This window comes from Lipophrys pholis, assembly GCF_963383615.2.
Source record: "Lipophrys pholis genome assembly, chromosome: 7".
NCBI classification, from domain to species: Eukaryota; Metazoa; Chordata; class Actinopteri; order Blenniiformes; family Blenniidae; genus Lipophrys; species Lipophrys pholis.
In genome coordinates, this window is record NC_137638.1 from 12,201,871 (window position 1) to 12,218,641 (window position 16,771).

The window sequence follows — 16,771 nt, forward strand, 5'->3', positions numbered from 1 at the left end:
TGACCTCATGGCAGACGACTCGAGGGTCGGTTAATGGTAACCGAGTGTTATTCTCAGTTGGATGGATAGTGTATCATTACTCTCACACATTTTTATACCAAACCCTTTTCCAGGTCTTACCTCAGGTGACTATTCAACCCATGCCATCTTCATTGATCTGTGAGGCAGACCACGTTGCACAATGTCCAAACAGACATGTGGAAATTACACATGAACCTGGCAGCAAAATGATATCCTCCCATCACCTTGGGTTGGTATAAAACTGGGGATGAGCAACTCTCAGCACTCTCCGGGTCACTAGAGGGGTTCGCTGTTACAAAGTACTTCTTGCTGCAACTGAACAGGGATCGAAGAGATGGCGCCGACTAAGAAGGTAAAATAACTTCTGTTATACAGAGATTTTGTGGATGAAAGCGTAAACAACTTTATGCCACATTTAAACAAGCTAAGTAATCATACTTTATTAATCCTCTTGGGGATAATTTCTTTACTGAATTGACCCGTCGGTGGGTGGCCATGATATGGCGCTCTAAGGAGCTGGTGAGGGTCAGGAGTCTTGCTCAGGGACCCACAGTGGTGGCCGGTTCACTGCGGGGAATCAAACCTATGAACCTGCAAACTAACGATTAAAAGTCCTCCAGCCACTGTACGCCACCACTGCCCTCATTGTTGCATCATTCATCAATAAATTGTGTTGTAGAGAAAATGCTTTCAGCGCAGCTTTTGTGTTTTCATGCGTGTCATTTGTGAAACAGCTGGAAACTGTCACTGCTCCGAACTTTCCAATGATAAGTCTTTTTTTATTTAATCTTGGACTTGAGTACCTGAATTGCAGCTTTTCTCACAGAAGCAGCACCAGAATGAAAATCTGTTATTTGCCCAGTTTAGATCACTTTTCTGTGCTTTCTGAGTCTACGTCATATAAAATCTACATTTGTCTGTGTGAGGATCCCTTTCAAAAATATGCATTGACCGACATCGGAACCACAGGTTTTTAAATTTAGCATAGAGCAAGGGCTAAGTGTGTATTCGTCTGTTCTCAAAGGGTATCCTTGAACGCCTGAGTGCCGGCGAGGTTGTGATTGGCGATGGAGGGTTTGTGTTCGCTCTGGAGAAGAGAGGCTACGTGAAGGCTGGACCGTGGACCCCCGAGGCTACGGTCACACATCCTGAGGCCGGTAAGACTGACAGCACAACACATGGTGGACAGACGGAAGACGCACAAACTCACGAGGTTTGAAATTTAACGAGACACCAATGTTTTCTTCAGTGCGACAGCTGCACAGGGAGTTCCTGAGAGCTGGAGCTAATGTCATGCAGACATTTACATTCTACGCCAGCGATGACAAGCTGGAGAACAGGGGTCAGTCACTGAAAATTACTGTGAGTACCCAACGCACTTCACTTCCTACGTGAACAAAACTGGATGATTAGCAAACTGCTAATGTGTTCTCCTTTGCTGCACAGTTTCAGTAAATTCATCCCAAACCTCATGTCGTTTTTGCGTGAAAGAAATGCTAACAGTACCCCAATTGCAATTTTTATTAGTTCTCCATGCTTATTGAGGTGAAATTGTCATCTTGTTTTTCATTTTTCTTACAGGGAAGTAAGATCAATGAGGCCGCCTGCGATCTGGCCCGTGAGGTCGCCAATGAGGGCGACGCTCTGGTTGCTGGAGGAGTGTGCCAGACTCCGTCCTACCTGAGCTGCAAGAGCGAGACGGAAGTGAAGGGCATCTTCAAGAAGCAGCTGGATGTGTTCTTGAAGAAGAACGTGGACTTCCTCATTGCTGAGGTGGTTTAGCGTGATGTTTAAAAGTATTTTGATCTTAGGAAGCTGCACGAGTCTAAAATGCCTCAGAGTTGACAGGGATGTTTTCCGTCATTGCAGTACTTTGAGCATGTTGAGGAGGCTGAGTGGGCTGTGCAGGTCCTGAAGACCAGCGGCAAGCCTGTCGCAGCCTCCATGTGCATCGGACCAGAGGGAGACATGCACGGCATCTCACCTCAAGAGTGCGCAGTCAGGCTGGTGAAGGCCGGTAAGTGTTACTCTACAGGAGATTGTTCCTCTTCGTTGTTTTTGATTTTCATGACTTTGGTTTTTCCATCACAATAATACTGAAATCTCCATCTTGTCCAGGTGCCCAGATCGTGGGAGTCAACTGCCACTTTGACCCAATGACCTGTGTCAAAGCTGTCAAGCTGATGAAGGAGGGAGTGGAGAAGGCCGGACTGAAGGCTCACTACATGGTGCAGCCGCTGGCATATCACACTCCTGACTGCAACTGTCAGGGATTCATTGATCTGCCAGAGTTCCCCTTTGGTAATATTTCTCGAGCCTATCAAAAGATTGAAAAATACACTGTGGTTTGGCAGCTTTTTTTATGTTTATCCTCTTTGTTCTGCTGTTTTGAGGTCTGGAGCCCAGGATCCTGACCCGCTGGGACATGCACAAATATGCCAGAGAGGCCTACAAAGTTGGCATTCGGTTCATTGGTGGTTGCTGTGGGTTTGAGCCTTATCACATCAGGGCTGTTGCTGAAGAGCTGGCCCCTGAGAGGGGAGTAATGCCCCCTGCGTCAGAGAAACACGGAATGTGGGGTGCTGGTCTGGAGATGCACACCAAACCTTGGGTCAGAGCCAGGTAAACCATTTAAAACATTCCAAATCATCTAAGGACTAAAAAGTTCTCCTACATCTCCTACTCTTTCTTCACATTATCCATCTTTTTGTTCTTTTTAGAGCTCGTCGTGATTACTGGGAGAACCTCCACCCAGCGTCTGGTCGTCCACTGTGTCCCTCCCTGTCCGCACCAGAGGGCTGGGGAGTCACTAAGGGCCATGCAGATCTGCTGCAGCACAAAGAAGCCACCACCGCACAGGAGATGAAGCATGTGCTTGACATGCAGAAGAAAGCCAAGACCTCTGCATAAGCATGAGACAGAAAGAAAACTCACCCATCCCCACCTTCAGCAAGAGAGGGATGAGGCGGTGAAGCACTATCCCAGTTCAGTTTGGAGTTAAAAAGTACTTGTAACAGCGATGCTCCAGTTTGTGGAGTATTTTAAAGTAAACCCCAATATAATAAAATCTGAATTTGTAACTTCAATTTAACAGTGGTGTGTTGTCAATCTGGTGTACTTGATATTTGACTGCTGAAACAAACACAAACCATTCAAGACATTGATATCACTCATAAATATTCAACACATTTTACATTTACAAGGTCTAAGATATGACACAGTCTGCCTGGGTTCGTTAAAGTTAGATTCCATTTATATCTCTCCTCTGGGTCAATAAAGCATAAAGCATAAACTAACACACCAAGCACCGTCAATAATCCGGCCCAAACTAGTATCATGCTCTCACAATACTCCCATTCAGAGGATGAGGAGAGGGGAAGGAGTAAACATCATAGTTGTGTAACTCATTCCTTGCCAATCAGAGCAGCTCTCACCAAGACCCCTCCCCTTGTTCAGGGAGATTTATTGAAGCCCTCAGCTTCAATCTAATGTCACTTCCACTTCTCAAAGTCTGAGCAGTCAGGGGTCCACACAGCTGAAGGATTATGGCACCAGGAAAGAAGGTATGTGTTTGAGTTTGATCTGCGCTTTCAAGGCTGTTCTGCAGAATCTCCTTGCAAGTAATTCTGTGTGCCTGTCTCTTTAAAAGGCCAGACACAAAAAGTACTATATTATAGGGCCCGTTTAATTTTATTAATTTATTGTTTTTTTTGCACAAGCACATACATATGTGTGAACATTTTTTTAAAAAATAATGTGCAATGACTTTTGTTGACGATTTGACAAAAACTGCGAAAAAATTTGACAATCAAAGCTGGAGATTTTAGTGAAAAACAGCAAAAGAAGCGGATGCTAGTCAGCAACTAAAAACATTTCATCTGAAATGTTCTAGTTACACTTGGTTCTTTGAAGAAAAACTGAAAAAATGTTTCCTAATCCACCATGTTTGGTAGATTATCTTTAATTGCTATGAGTTATGGCATTTAGAAACTTACTGATACAGGCAATATTTCTCTGAGATTTCTTCTCCCATCCCCACCATTACACATGAGAGGAACAGTTGTGGAAACTGCATATTTACAGGGTTGTTTTTGGGTGGTGGGTTTCCTGGGTTGGGGCTTGTAAGTGTTTCTACAGCAGCTGCTGTGGACCTGGCATGTCAGGTCACATTTCTCTGACCGCTGAGGCTCCTCACTTTTACTTGAGAAAAATTAGAAACAAGTTGACTTGCTCTGATATCAATAGTGAATATCATGCACTCATTGCAAATCTATTTGACACGCATGTATTCTTAAAAAAAACAAAAAAACAATTAACAATATATATATATATACAAAATACATACTTTTAACATAATATAAAAGCAAATATAGCTCTAAAGAAGATCAATAACAATAAATGCGGAAACAAGAATTCATTAAAAATACTTTATTGTGTATATCTTAGGCCACAACAAAACGTATTAGCATAACCGTCATTAAGAATGGATGCAAATTGAATTTGCATCGATAGATACTTTATCAATTGTCTAAATTTATATGTCTAAACTGTAATTAAAGAGCCACAAAGAGTGAGAATTTCACACAGGTTTTAAACAGGTTGAAAAAAGGTGAGAGTGGCGCAGCTGTTATCAGCAGGGCAGCTGTTAACACACACGTTGTTCTCAAGATGACTCACGGTCATTGCAAGAAGGGCGGACGTGGCACTGAATTCAGACACAGGACAATTAATCCTGAGCTGATATAGACTTGTATCACTCACTTTTTGCTCAGTTTGAAGCAGAAATCTTAAAAAGCATTTAAAGTTTGAACGATCTCGTAAAACTGTGTTATTGTATCACTGACCCCTGATCCCCTGACCCCTGATCACAGGGAATCTTGGAGCGTCTTAACGCCGGGGAGGTTGTGATCGGTGATGGAGGCTTCGTGTTTGCTCTGGAGAAGAGAGGGTATGTTAAGGCCGGACCCTGGACCCCTGAGGCTGCTGCAGAGTACCCTGAAGCAGGTAGAGACCACTTTTCATGGAGGTTTTCCCTGTACATTCCCTTTATTAATGTGCCACACTGTAAATTGATTTGACACGTATGTTTGCTCTCTCACGTAATCTCTCGATAACTTTCAGTGCGACAGCTGCACAGGGAGTTCCTGAGGGCCGGGGCCAACGTTATGCAGACCTTCACCTTCTACGCCAGTGATGACAAGCTGGAGAACAGGGGCAACAAGCTCACCTTCACTGTAAGTTGGATGGCATGTCACACAAATTTCAAAGGAAACCTTAATCACAAAGTGGACAGACCACACACGCTATCAATTCTCCTTAAACATGTATATATTTTTTTTTGCTATTTGTGTTGAGATAGCTTATTTCTTCTCACCTTGGTTCTGTTGTTCTGCAGGGAGCTCAGATCAATGAGGCCGCCTGTGATCTGGCCCGTGAGGTCGCCAATGAGGGCGACGCTCTGGTTGCTGGAGGAGTGTGCCAGACTCCATCCTACCTGAGCTGCAAGAGTGAGAAGGAGGTGAAGGCCATCTTCAAGAAGCAGCTGGATGTGTTCATCAAGAAGAACGTGGACTTCCTCATTGCTGAGGTGAAAAACAAAAAAACACACAAAACATGTCATTCATAACATTTTCTAGGAAGTATTGTAGTATTGCTTTTTCCTCGTGTGAAGCTAATGCTCCTTCTGTCCTGCAGTATTTTGAGCATGTTGAAGAGGCTGTGTGGGCTGTAGAGGTGCTGAAGGAGACGGGGAAACCTGTGGCAGCTTCCCTGTGTATCGGACCAGAGGGAGACATGCACGGTGTCTCTGCTGCAGAGTGCGCCGTCAGGCTGGTTAAAGCTGGTGGGTATTCTGCTGTTTGAAATATTCAAAAAAATAAAACTTTGGTCTGCCTCATACAAAAAAAGAAAGGGAATTTTTTTTTGTAATTTTTACTAGGTGTCACCTATCTAGTCCTCATATAACCTTGCAGTGTTGTGGTCAGGGCTTTTGCAACGGAGGAACAATTTGATGATTTGATGATCTCTCTGACCACAACTGCAAACCAAAATTGGTGTCCGTCTTATTTGTAGGTGCCCAGATCGTGGGAGTCAACTGCCACTTTGACCCAATGACCTGCGTCAAAGCTGTCAAGCTGATGAAGGAGGGAGTGGAGAAGGCCGGACTGAAGGCTCACTACATGGTGCAGCCGCTGGCATACCACACTCCTGACTGCAACTGTCAGGGATTCATCGATCTGCCAGAGTTCCCCTTTGGTAATAACATAATATATATTTCAATTCTGCACTGCAATTCTCATGTATGAAGTACTCCCTAAAAACAAGTAGCTTCTTTGCACCCTCTGCTGGTGCACCGTGTCACATTGCAGCATGGTCACATTTTCACCACAACCAACTACTCTCCAATCAAAAACTGATTTTGTTGCCAGGTCTGGAGCCCAGGATCCTGACCCGCTGGGACATGCATAAGTATGCCAGAGAGTCCTACAATGTTGGCATCCGCTTCATTGGTGGCTGCTGTGGCTTTGAGCCTTATCACATCAGGGCTGTGGCTGAGGAGCTTGCCACTGAGAGGGGCGTCCTCCCTGCTGCATCAGAGAAACATGGCAGCTGGGGAGCTGGTCTGGAGATGCACACCAAGCCCTGGGTCAGAGCCAGGTCAGTGAAAAATATCTGTCAATTTCTCACCAAATACTATGAGTATCCACCAAATATCAGTGTAAAACACAGGATGAAAGCACAAGATCACAAGTATTACTCCTAATAGTCTATCTATGTATCTTTATTTTTTTTAGAGCTCGTCGCGCTTACTGGGAGAATCTGCATCCGGCCTCTGGTCGTCCCCAGTGCCCCTCCATGTCTCACCCTGACAGCTGGGGGGTTACCAAGGGAGACTCTGCCCTCTTGCAACAGAAAGAAGCCACCACAAAGGACCAACTCAAGCAGCTGTTCGACAGGTCAACGAGCCACTGAGTCAGCCCGTCATCCTCAGACCTGGTGACAGACAGGAGTCAAACAGCTGTGCTGTAGAGCCACTGAAGCACGGTGGTCTCCCTGATCTTTACACGGTGCTACACTGACAAACATAATGTGAAGAGGCTCCAGTTAGTCTGTGGATGAGGCCGTTCTGTGTTTTGTAAAGCTGAAGCCACAGTGTCTCAAGCTAACAATTATCTCGTGTTTTTTCCATGACCCTGGACCAGTTTGTTTAATAAAACAAGAGCTGATAAAATACGAATTGGTTATTTCATTGTTGAGATGTTGACTCATGCTGTGACTCACAGGGTAGAGGAGGGTGTGTAGTTGGTACCGTCTCTTTCTGTTTATTAGTTCATATGTATGCAACCATGACATCACACAGCTGTGCCATTTACTTAATGAAAATGCATACATGCATAAACACTGCCAAGTTGATATGAAGCAAAACCATCAATGCACCAGTGTGGACACATATAAAATAATATTAGCAAAGGTTTCTGAAAAATAAAGACTTTACAAATAGTTAGAGCATGCAATAAAGAAAATATAAGCTGTTAGTCCACCCATCTCTCCCATCTTCTATATGGCTTTACCCAATATAGACTAGGATGTTATAGTACGCTATTTAATTCAAAATGGTAAAAAAAATTGGACCAAAAATTGTAAATGATCAATTCAAACCAAAGCATATGGCCAAGATTGAAAAGGTCCATCACACTCGGAGCACGTATTGTCTGATGAAACTTTTCATTCCTTACTGTCGCTCTCATATCTATAAGCACAGTGAATCTTTTTCTCAGCGTGAACTCTCATATACCAAGGGAGCTATCATAAATATTGCATCTACAAGACACGTGAGACACATGATGTTGTCTGACTTGAAGAACAATGGTGCTGTCTAAAAGACTGGTGGTGGCTGAGATGAAGATACTGAGATTTTCATTGCGAGAGACCAGGATTAAAAATGAATAGATCAGAGGGAGGGACACCTATGTAGAACAATCAGAACACATTTGTTCAAAACTTCATATCCCATAATGCCAACTGCCACTCATATTATTTTTACTGTTTTACTCTTTTGTAAATGCTTGATTGTACAATGTCCTTGAGTGCTGAGAAAGGCGTCTTCAAATTAAATGTATTATCATTATTATTATTATCATTATTATTATAACAGTTTACAGATAAAAATAACAAGGTCAGGTTGAGCCGACTGCTGATGCGAGATGATGGATATAGTCCACAAAGGGTGTTGCTGATGGGACACTTGTGGATGCAGTGAAGAAGGACAAGTTTGGAGATAGATAGATAGATAGATAGATAGATAGATAGATAGATAGATAGATAGATAGATAGATAGATAGATAGATAGATAGATAGATAGATAGATAGATAGATAGATAGATAGATAGATAGATAGATAGATGGATAGATAGATAGATTGATTGACTGCTGTTTATTAATACTACACATTAAGTATGTCTAATATGTTATATAGTGGGAATATTAGATTAATTCTAAATCCTAATTTCACAGTATTATATATGACATTGGAAGAGGTGGCTCGTGTTTCACCAATTCACTGATTCTTCTTTTTCTTCTTATTCTTTTGGGTTTGCGCACTGCGTCTTTTCCGCCGGTGACACATCTTCACTTATAGACGATCTCCGCTGCGTTCCACGGTGATTTTGATTGGACGCGCTCGGACCACGTGACCAAGTTATCCTTTTCTGTCCTTGTTTTTCGAGGCGGAGTGAAATTAAAGATAGGTCTAATATTTGTCATTGCCTCACTGTGAGGCCTCGTATTGACTCTATCTGTCATTACAAAGGCTACACCGCTTTAAGAGGGGTGAAAGGAGAATTCGGAGACTCGCTGGACATCAGCTCTGAAGAGTAAACGTGTTTATTGGACTGTTTTTCAGACTGACAGGCTGACAAGACGCTGTAGTATGGCCTGAACATTTGACCTAGAAGGACCGTCACTGACATCAGAGGCTACTAGCTCACATCCACTGAGACGAAGAGACACAGCTGAAGGTAAGCTCATCACTCGCTTAGTATTCAAGCTATATTTGTGATATTCATCATTTCTACTCACAATAAATGCCGTTATGAATAACCTTTCTGCACTGGGCTGAACGTCCCTCCCGCGTCATTAATGATCTGCTCATATAGGCAGGCAGACTGTCCACCTGCTCCATCAGCATTAAGCCGCATCCTGTGGACCGCAGCGGGTCTCATGGTATAGATTGGCCCGGTGTCTAACCAGCAGCGCCCCCTTGTGGCAGGACCCCGTCGCTACAGCGTAGCTCTCATCCCGGAAGTGAAGCCGTGAGGTCGTCATGGGGAGCAAAGTCAGCTCCAAAATGGCGGCCCCCACCGCGCGAGTGATCCAGGTAACCGCAGCTCCTCCAATCAAACTGATCGATTTCTCACATCTCTGATCACAAGACACCCGCACTTTAATATGTTGCTTGTTCCACCTCTGGTTGTTTCTGGTGTGTTTCAGCGAGGCATTTCAAGGTGACAAAAACCCGCGTTACCCTTGTTACTGTCCTTGTTAAAGCCTAAAACAAACAGTCTCGTGTTTTCAGCTCGTTGGATCCACTAATAAAGTCAGTGAGCAGATTGAATTAAAGTCTGGGCGGTTTAACGAGCTGCCTTCCGAGATGTTTTGAAGGCAAAGTTCACCTGAGATGAACTGTAGGACTGGAAACATGGAGCTGGGTTCTGATGTAAACTTATTGATAAGGAATTTGTTGTCAAGCGTTTTCATGTCAAAAACTGCATTTGTTTTCAATTGTTCCAAACTTACTGATTGGTTATGCTTCCTGCGGGATTTCTAATGTTAGTTTAAGTCGCTGTCCATACGGATAATATAAATGAGGCTTTGGATTATTTATTTCTGGTCATAGTTCACCACATAGATAAATTCAAACGCCAACAATACACTCTTCAAGCCAGTGGCTTCAGCTAATTTATGCCTATCCTTATAATTATGTAGGATAAGTTAAAACTTACAAACAAAAACCCATGTTTTAGCTTTAACATGCAGCCACACAAACTGCAGTGTTTGTACAATAAATTAAAGAAAGAGAGGCAAAATGGTGAGAAACAGTGTGTGAAAATTTTGCAAGCTTCTTGATTTCTGCATAACAATGTATTGATGATGGTTCTTACTGCTAAAACAACTGTTAAAATATGATAGTATGTTGCGCAAAAACTGCAGTGTGAAAATACTGGCTTTTATTGTTCATCTGTTATTTATAGTTTACTACTGCTTGGTTAATGAATTGGTCTTAAGAAACGGTGAAAGATCAGTCCGTAAATGGGTTCAAAGTCTGTAGCACTTTTATCCAAATGAGGATCCCGGCTGTGGGGGCTGCAGCTGATCCCTGCTGACACTGAGGGCAAAGGACAGGGTGGAACCTAATCAGGTTGCCAGGTCATTGTAGGGTGAAGACACAGAGACACATGCATACCAGCCCACAAGAGGCTCCCAGGGAATTTCTTTTTAAATTCAAAATGTGGCATTAGCTGCAATCTTTCAAAAGAAGCAACTACTGTTCTGAATTTGTCAATGAAAAATCCTTTAATGTTGCCATACGTGTGTAGCCTGTTTTGCAATCAAATTACCAGTCAAAACTAATACGATCACATTGTGTTGTATGTGGCCCTGGAACTAAAACGAGTGTGACGCCGCTGATTTAGAGTGACCTGATTTATTTAATTTATTTATTATACTATATTGATCCCCCTTGGGGGAAATTCCTTTGCTTCCCGAGTTGACCGGTCAGTTGGCCGGTCAGTTGGCAGCCACACAGCGCGGCGCTCGGGGGAGGGCGAGCTGGTGGGGGCTGAGGGTCTTGCTCAGGGACTCAATATGCATGTTTTTTTTTGGATGTGAGTAGAAGTCAGTTCAGTCAGTTAGATGTAGCATCAGAATTGGAGGTGTTTAGTATTACAAAGGGTTACAGAGCTCTAGTGTGAGATTTGTCAGAGAATTACTCATCTGTGGAAAACAAGAAGAGGCCATGTTGAATTAGATCTTTGTTCTAAAAAGAAGAAGGCAGAGAACAATCAGTTCAGAGGCTCTTTGTAGATTTCATAAGAGCCGATCAGTCAATTGATTAGATCAGAGGTGGGTGTTTAAATGATCCCTATCTGGCATCCCTGCACAACAGATAGAGATGAACTGATGGTTCTCGAGCTTTCCACAGCATCTCATCACAACACTTTCATTATTCAAGTATGTTAGAGCAGGAAGGTATTGAAAACATGCAGGAATATTTTTGAATTGTCTTTTTATTTCCCTCGGTCATTAAAATGTTCCTGTGGCCTTCATGATTATAACGGTTTGATTCACAAATATGTTGTGTGTACATTCAAAATTAGAAATTGAAACCAAACCTAAGAGTTCTTGGTTTGTGGTGTTGGCTTTTAAACTATGGAATTGGTAACAAAATGTTTTTTTAACTTGTGTCACCAGGCCTAATGATGTGGTACGTTTACTGTAGGTGAAACGGGCTGTCATATGCACTTAGTAATAAAATAATCTGCACGTATCTTCTTTTACAGGCTGTGCGGCCTCATGCGCCTCTGATCAAGTTTCCCAACAGAGAAGGCGTCCCAAAACCCAACGGTGAGTCTGAAAACACATCGGGGTCACTTTGTCATTCCCTTTCCCGATTTAGTTTTTGGGAATATTTCTGAGTTTTGTGCAACCACGTGGAAGATATATAGTTTGACTAAATCGCCATCAGCAAAGTTTTCTCTCTTGTGTGTCAGTCCTGCTTCCTGCAATCCAAAAAGCATCCGTCTCAATTGAATTGGTCTTTTTTTTTAAATCAACCAAAGGTCAAACTCAGCTTTTCCGTAGTGCCAGCGAGGATGTTCTTCATTCTCTGGAAACCCTCAGATAGATACTCTATTGATTGTTTATAGTCAATATTGTAAACAGCAGGAGCGTCAAAAATCAAAAAAAATATCTGATTCTTCTTAGTATTTTCATAATTAGTACCAATCTGATTCACCAACTTCAGAACACAAGTGATCTCTGGTTGTATCTGGATGCCGTCATCGAGTTGATGAATAATTTCCAGCTTTACTTAAATCCTCTTCTCTTTCCTCTTCCAGCTCTAGAGGCATTGAAATCGTTAGTAAACAGCCTTCCACAACACAATGCTGTCAGTTCCCCTTCAGCCGCGGCAGCGGCACCTTCGATCTCAAGACCTCATGTACCCCTGACACCGATCCCGGGCTCACCGGACACGCTGGCGTCTATTCAGCTCCTCCCAGCGAGGTACCGCAGGAGACCGCTGGCAGCCGATGAGATGGACTTCATCCAGGTGAGGGGCACAACGGAAAGTATTCTTAAAGTTCAACCAAATGTCTTTATCAGAAATTCACTACTAAAATTGTGGGTTTTGGTCTTGTGCTACACAACGTCAAATCAGTTTTATTTCTAATGGGAGAGTGGACTGCTGATGTCATCTCAAAGGTGTATATATAATGTAGAAGTTAGCGGTAACTTATCGGCACGTCTGATTTCATGTCTTTTGTTTTTGGTCACAGCGCGGCGGACCTGAATGACGTGAAAGCGACTCGAGTCGCTGCAGCCCAAGTCCTTATCCGATGGAGATCAGCGTGTGTAATTAATTATGTTCTTCCGCACAAGCAAAGCTAATGCCACAAGACATGTAGAATAAAGTATTACTTAAAGCCTTTTGAAATGTACATATGTTTATTTTCTAGATGTTAAATCTTAAATGTATCGTTTGTCACCGAGGGAGTTCTGCATTGTGTCACGCTGGAAAGCAGAAGCTTCGGTTGTCCGTCTGCAGTGCTGGCAGATGAAATATTCCACAGCCTGACTGAAATCCTCGCATTATTTCAAATTCTTTGAGATTCGCCTGCAGTACTTTCATGTTTGGGTCAAAGCAGGAGGCTCCGGCACACTTTGCTTTCCATGTCTTTCTCTGCAGTAAACTGATCTGTTTCGGGGGAACCAATGAAGATAGAGAGACGGCGAATCCCATGATGCAACATGAAGCCGTGTTGCTATTATGTGAACTGCTGGATTTAAATTAAACAAATATTGTATTTTGATTGTGGTGTTCTTATGCTTAATGCAGAAACGGGTAACAAGCAGACAACCAGGACATTTGCAATAGCAGGCAACTGATTAACAAGGTTTTATTGAACTTCAGGTTATTTGTCACCGCTGGTGGCATGCTCTATAATAAACATTAACAACATTGAAACTTCACAACAGTGCAGTACGTGTTACTGGTCATCTACTTACGAGTTTGAAGTAAGCTGAATATTGGTACGAGTAGTACAGAGATGAGGGGGAAAAAAGCTGAAGTGAATGAACACCTCACCTGTCTGAGGGTAGATTGTCTGCTTCGTCTCTATGAGACCGGAGTAAAACTCACACTAGTTTATTTTTGCCCGTTTGCTTCTATCCTTATGTGTCGAGCGAGAAGTCACACCCAGGCAAATGCAATGGAGAAGAAAACTTTGATTTAATAGGTCAATGTTTGCCCTTTGGCCAAAAAAAAAGAATCACATTTTAAACACATGAATTTAGAGCAATTCATGGATTTACAAAAATATCTCTGAATGATCCAAATCTGATATGAAACGTCTATGAAGAGAGTGCAGTATATTTCTATGTAGTGAACATAGCAACAAGGAACGGTCAAGTCACAAATGGGCACAATACTATTAGAAACACCGAGGTATGCATTGGATTACTCTTGCTTAGTTTGGTGGAGAATAGCCGTCCTACACGCGTCTCCGTCACAACATGAGCTTTGCCATTTGATCATTGTGGATAGCAACTTTTTGTTTTGCAAATGCCAGGCTCAATTTTGCACTTGAAATGTAGTCAAAGCAGTCAGTGCTCGGTACTGGAGGCAAATGAACTGGTCAATTGCTCTGTTCGTCCAGTTCCTCGAAGGCAGGTAGGAAATCGGCGATGGTGTCCACCACGTAGTCCGGCACCAGGCTGTGGTTGGTGGTCTGGTCACTATCCCTGTACTCCTGGGCCTCTTCGATCTGAGACACACCGGTGAGCGTGAGCATGGTGTCCAGCCCGCAGTTGGACCCGAACAGCATATCCGTCTCGAGGCGGTCCCCGACCATCAGGCACTGCGCGGGATCCACCCCGCTGAACTGACTGGAGATGCACTCAAACATAAAGCGGCTGGGTTTGCCGATCACAGTGGCTTTGCGGCCCGAGGACACCTCCAAGGCTGCGGTGAGAGAGCCGGAGCCTGTCAGGAGGTCAGGATAAGAGCAAGATCAGATCAGCTTCTCTGCAGGTCCTCCACCCTATTCCAAACAGCTTCAGCGATAAGGAGGATCAGTGATTTAACTAACAGACATCACGTCAATCTATACTAGTGTGGACTGTTTCACACATATTGTTTAGTGTATTCATTATACAAATGATGGTATTGGCCTTTTCCATAGATCCACAGTTTCAATCATCTCTGGTGCAGCCTAAAAATCTATTTTGAGGCTCTTGAAACTCATACTGGATGTCCAAATTGGTTGCTCCAAACTGTTGAGCAAAGCATAACCTCACTTCACCTCAGCCATGACAGACGTCAGTAAGTCGCTTTGCAGCAATTTCCTACCCTTTCTCCTTTTGTTGACAGTAATAAGTGTTAAAGCTCCAGCCACTCAGGTAGATTTTATAGTCTTTGTGAAACCATCCACATTATTAAAAACTCAATTCTGTCCCATTAGCAGAGAGTGGCACGCCTGACACCAGGTGGTATTTCCGAATTCAGTTTAGCGTCACAGCTTCTAGACTAAATGTACTGTAACAAAGCTGCCATTTAGAGTCTGCCAAGTTGGCATTTTACATGGTGGGGTGCACAACAATGCAAAGAGGATGAGGAGAATGGAAATCAGTAGGGGCTTGATGCAGTCACAGATCCCCACCCCCACCCCCGTGGCCCCCATAGTTACCTGCACCTTTGACTAAATAAAGAGCACAGGGCAGCAGAGAAGAAGCTTGAAATTTCCACAGGCAAAACTTTATCATGTCAACACAGTAAATATCACAGAAACGACTATAGGATGGTCAACATGGAGGGGGTGGGATGATTAGAAGCTGTGCTTCTGGGTCAGACACACAGAGGGATGATGAGGAGCCATACCTGGCAGTATCCTCCCCCCTGACAGGGGGTGCCACGGGTCGTTGTCGGTGGCCAGGAACAGGCACTCCGGGTCCTTCAGGTAACACGACGCTTTGGCCAGTTTGAGAAAAGTCAGTTTGTCGTCGTGTCCCACCAGCACCGCCTTGACGTCCGGAGCCAGGGCGCAGTCGTAGATGGTGGCGTCCGGGTCGTCCGCCTCCTCCAGGCAGGGGATGCCCGCCTCCTGCAGCTCTCTGCGCAGCCCGTCGCAGCCGATGACGAACACCTGGCCGCGGACCTTGACCACGTCCCGCAGGTAGAGAGCCGAGCAGTACGACGAGCTGAAGATCTGCTCCAGCATCACGTCGGTGAAGCCGAGCCGGTAGAACTTGCTCACATAATTCTCCCGCGGCCTGGTGCAGTTGTTGGTGACGAACACCACGTTCTTGCCCTGCCGGATGAGCGAGCTCACCACCTTGGCCGCCCCGGTGATCGCGTTCTCCCCGTGCCAGATCACCCCGTCGCAGTCGAACAGGAAGAAGTCCTTCGCCTCCAGCAGACTCCGGATCTGCGGACCTCGGATTTTCTGGCAGCCTTTGAAGCCAAAGGCGCCCGCCATCCCGGCGGTTTCCTCGGTTTCGGCCGTGTTTCACCTGCTAGCGGCCTCCCATGTCGGAGCCCGGTGCATACCGCGGTGGAAACGGCGCTTTAGAACGATTTGAAAACAAATCGCTGTCGGTAAATCACATTGCCGAGACCTTGGTGCGGTTACATACGCGGACAGCAGGCTACATAAACATTGACAGATCGCCACGCCCCCGTATCAACACTGTCCAATCAGGGCGCAGCGTTCCGGCCAATCAGCATTGAGTGTGTCAAGAAGCTTTTCAGGCGCAGAATCATCAAAAACACATTGCGCCCTCACTGCTGCTGAGGATGACATGTATCCCACTCCAGGCACCAGGACCCCACTTAGGTCAAAATTTAAACTGGATGCAAATATTCCTACGTTCACATCTGATTAACAGGAAAAACATACACAGATCTGTTTTTTTAAGACCCCAACCTTGATGACAACTGTATGAGATGTGTATATTTTGTTTCCTATTTTATTTATATCGTACACAAACGTTTTTTCATTGTTTTTGTAGAGCTTCGAATGAAGCAATAGAAATAGTGTCTACAATGACACTTCTGTAGTCCACTAAAAGAATCAAGAAAAGAACGATAATTAAAATGTTGTCAATATTCACAATATACGTTTTTCCGTGGTTAGATATAAATGTGTTTCATATTGTGTCATACATCTGTTTCCAAACTCACATCTTTCATAGTAAAACAATGTTTTTGCGAGTAAAGTGCCACACATAATATTTAGTGTGTATTTTTTGAAGATTGTTATTATTAATTATTATTATTATTATTATTATTATTATTATTATTATTATTAGACACAAACTCAGCAACAATCCTGGACTCAAACCAGAAACGGTGTCGCTGTTGAGTGTGAGGCCAGAACAGTAATCACTACCCTTCTCAAGTCACGAGATGGGGCTCTAGCGCATATTACCACTACTGCATGCTGTATGCTCATGCGGTTGGGGGCTGCAGTCCTCT

The 16,771-nt window shown here is 43.9% G+C and overlaps 4 protein-coding genes across 5 annotated transcripts; 3 read left to right on the forward strand and 1 right to left on the reverse strand.

Annotated features, from left to right (window-relative positions):
* Positions 1-284: 284 nt before the first annotated feature.
* On the forward strand, positions 285-3,112 carry LOC308112144 (betaine--homocysteine S-methyltransferase 1-like). Its single transcript, XM_080467399.1, has 8 exons — positions 285-373; positions 1,046-1,178; positions 1,271-1,383; positions 1,603-1,794; positions 1,891-2,038; positions 2,140-2,322; positions 2,415-2,643; positions 2,742-3,112. Exons 1-8 carry the CDS (start codon positions 356-358, stop codon positions 2,929-2,931), a joined length of 1,206 nt encoding a protein of 401 aa, XP_080323525.1. The 5' UTR covers positions 285-355; the 3' UTR covers positions 2,932-3,112.
* A 268-nt stretch (positions 3,113-3,380) lies between these two features.
* Positions 3,381-7,256, forward strand: LOC308112145 (betaine--homocysteine S-methyltransferase 1-like). Its single transcript, XM_080467400.1, has 8 exons — positions 3,381-3,584; positions 4,893-5,025; positions 5,143-5,255; positions 5,417-5,608; positions 5,716-5,863; positions 6,094-6,276; positions 6,450-6,678; positions 6,816-7,256. The coding sequence occupies exons 1-8, from the start codon at positions 3,567-3,569 to the stop codon at positions 6,991-6,993; spliced, it is 1,194 nt and encodes a 397-aa protein (XP_080323526.1). The 5' UTR covers positions 3,381-3,566; the 3' UTR covers positions 6,994-7,256.
* Positions 7,257-8,721: 1,465 nt separating this feature from the next.
* Positions 8,722-13,268, forward strand: kgd4 (alpha-ketoglutarate dehydrogenase subunit 4). 2 transcript variants are annotated; one of them, XM_080467732.1, is made up of 5 exons: positions 8,722-9,038; positions 9,177-9,397; positions 11,580-11,643; positions 12,138-12,349; positions 12,576-13,268. In XM_080467732.1, the coding sequence occupies exons 2-5, from the start codon at positions 9,344-9,346 to the stop codon at positions 12,591-12,593; spliced, it is 348 nt and encodes a 115-aa protein (XP_080323858.1). In that variant the 5' UTR covers positions 8,722-9,038; positions 9,177-9,343; the 3' UTR covers positions 12,594-13,268. The 2 variants fall into 2 exon arrangements, with proteins under 2 accessions (XP_080323858.1, XP_080323859.1); XM_080467733.1 differs by having other exon boundaries at positions 8,738-9,038; positions 9,290-9,397.
* Positions 13,168-15,980, reverse strand: pdxp (pyridoxal (pyridoxine, vitamin B6) phosphatase). Its single transcript, XM_080467731.1, has 2 exons — positions 15,176-15,980; positions 13,168-14,281 (listed from the first exon to the last, which is right to left on the reverse strand). The coding sequence occupies exons 1-2, from the start codon at positions 15,771-15,773 to the stop codon at positions 13,935-13,937; spliced, it is 945 nt and encodes a 314-aa protein (XP_080323857.1). The 5' UTR covers positions 15,774-15,980; the 3' UTR covers positions 13,168-13,934.
* Positions 15,981-16,771: the final 791 nt, after the last annotated feature.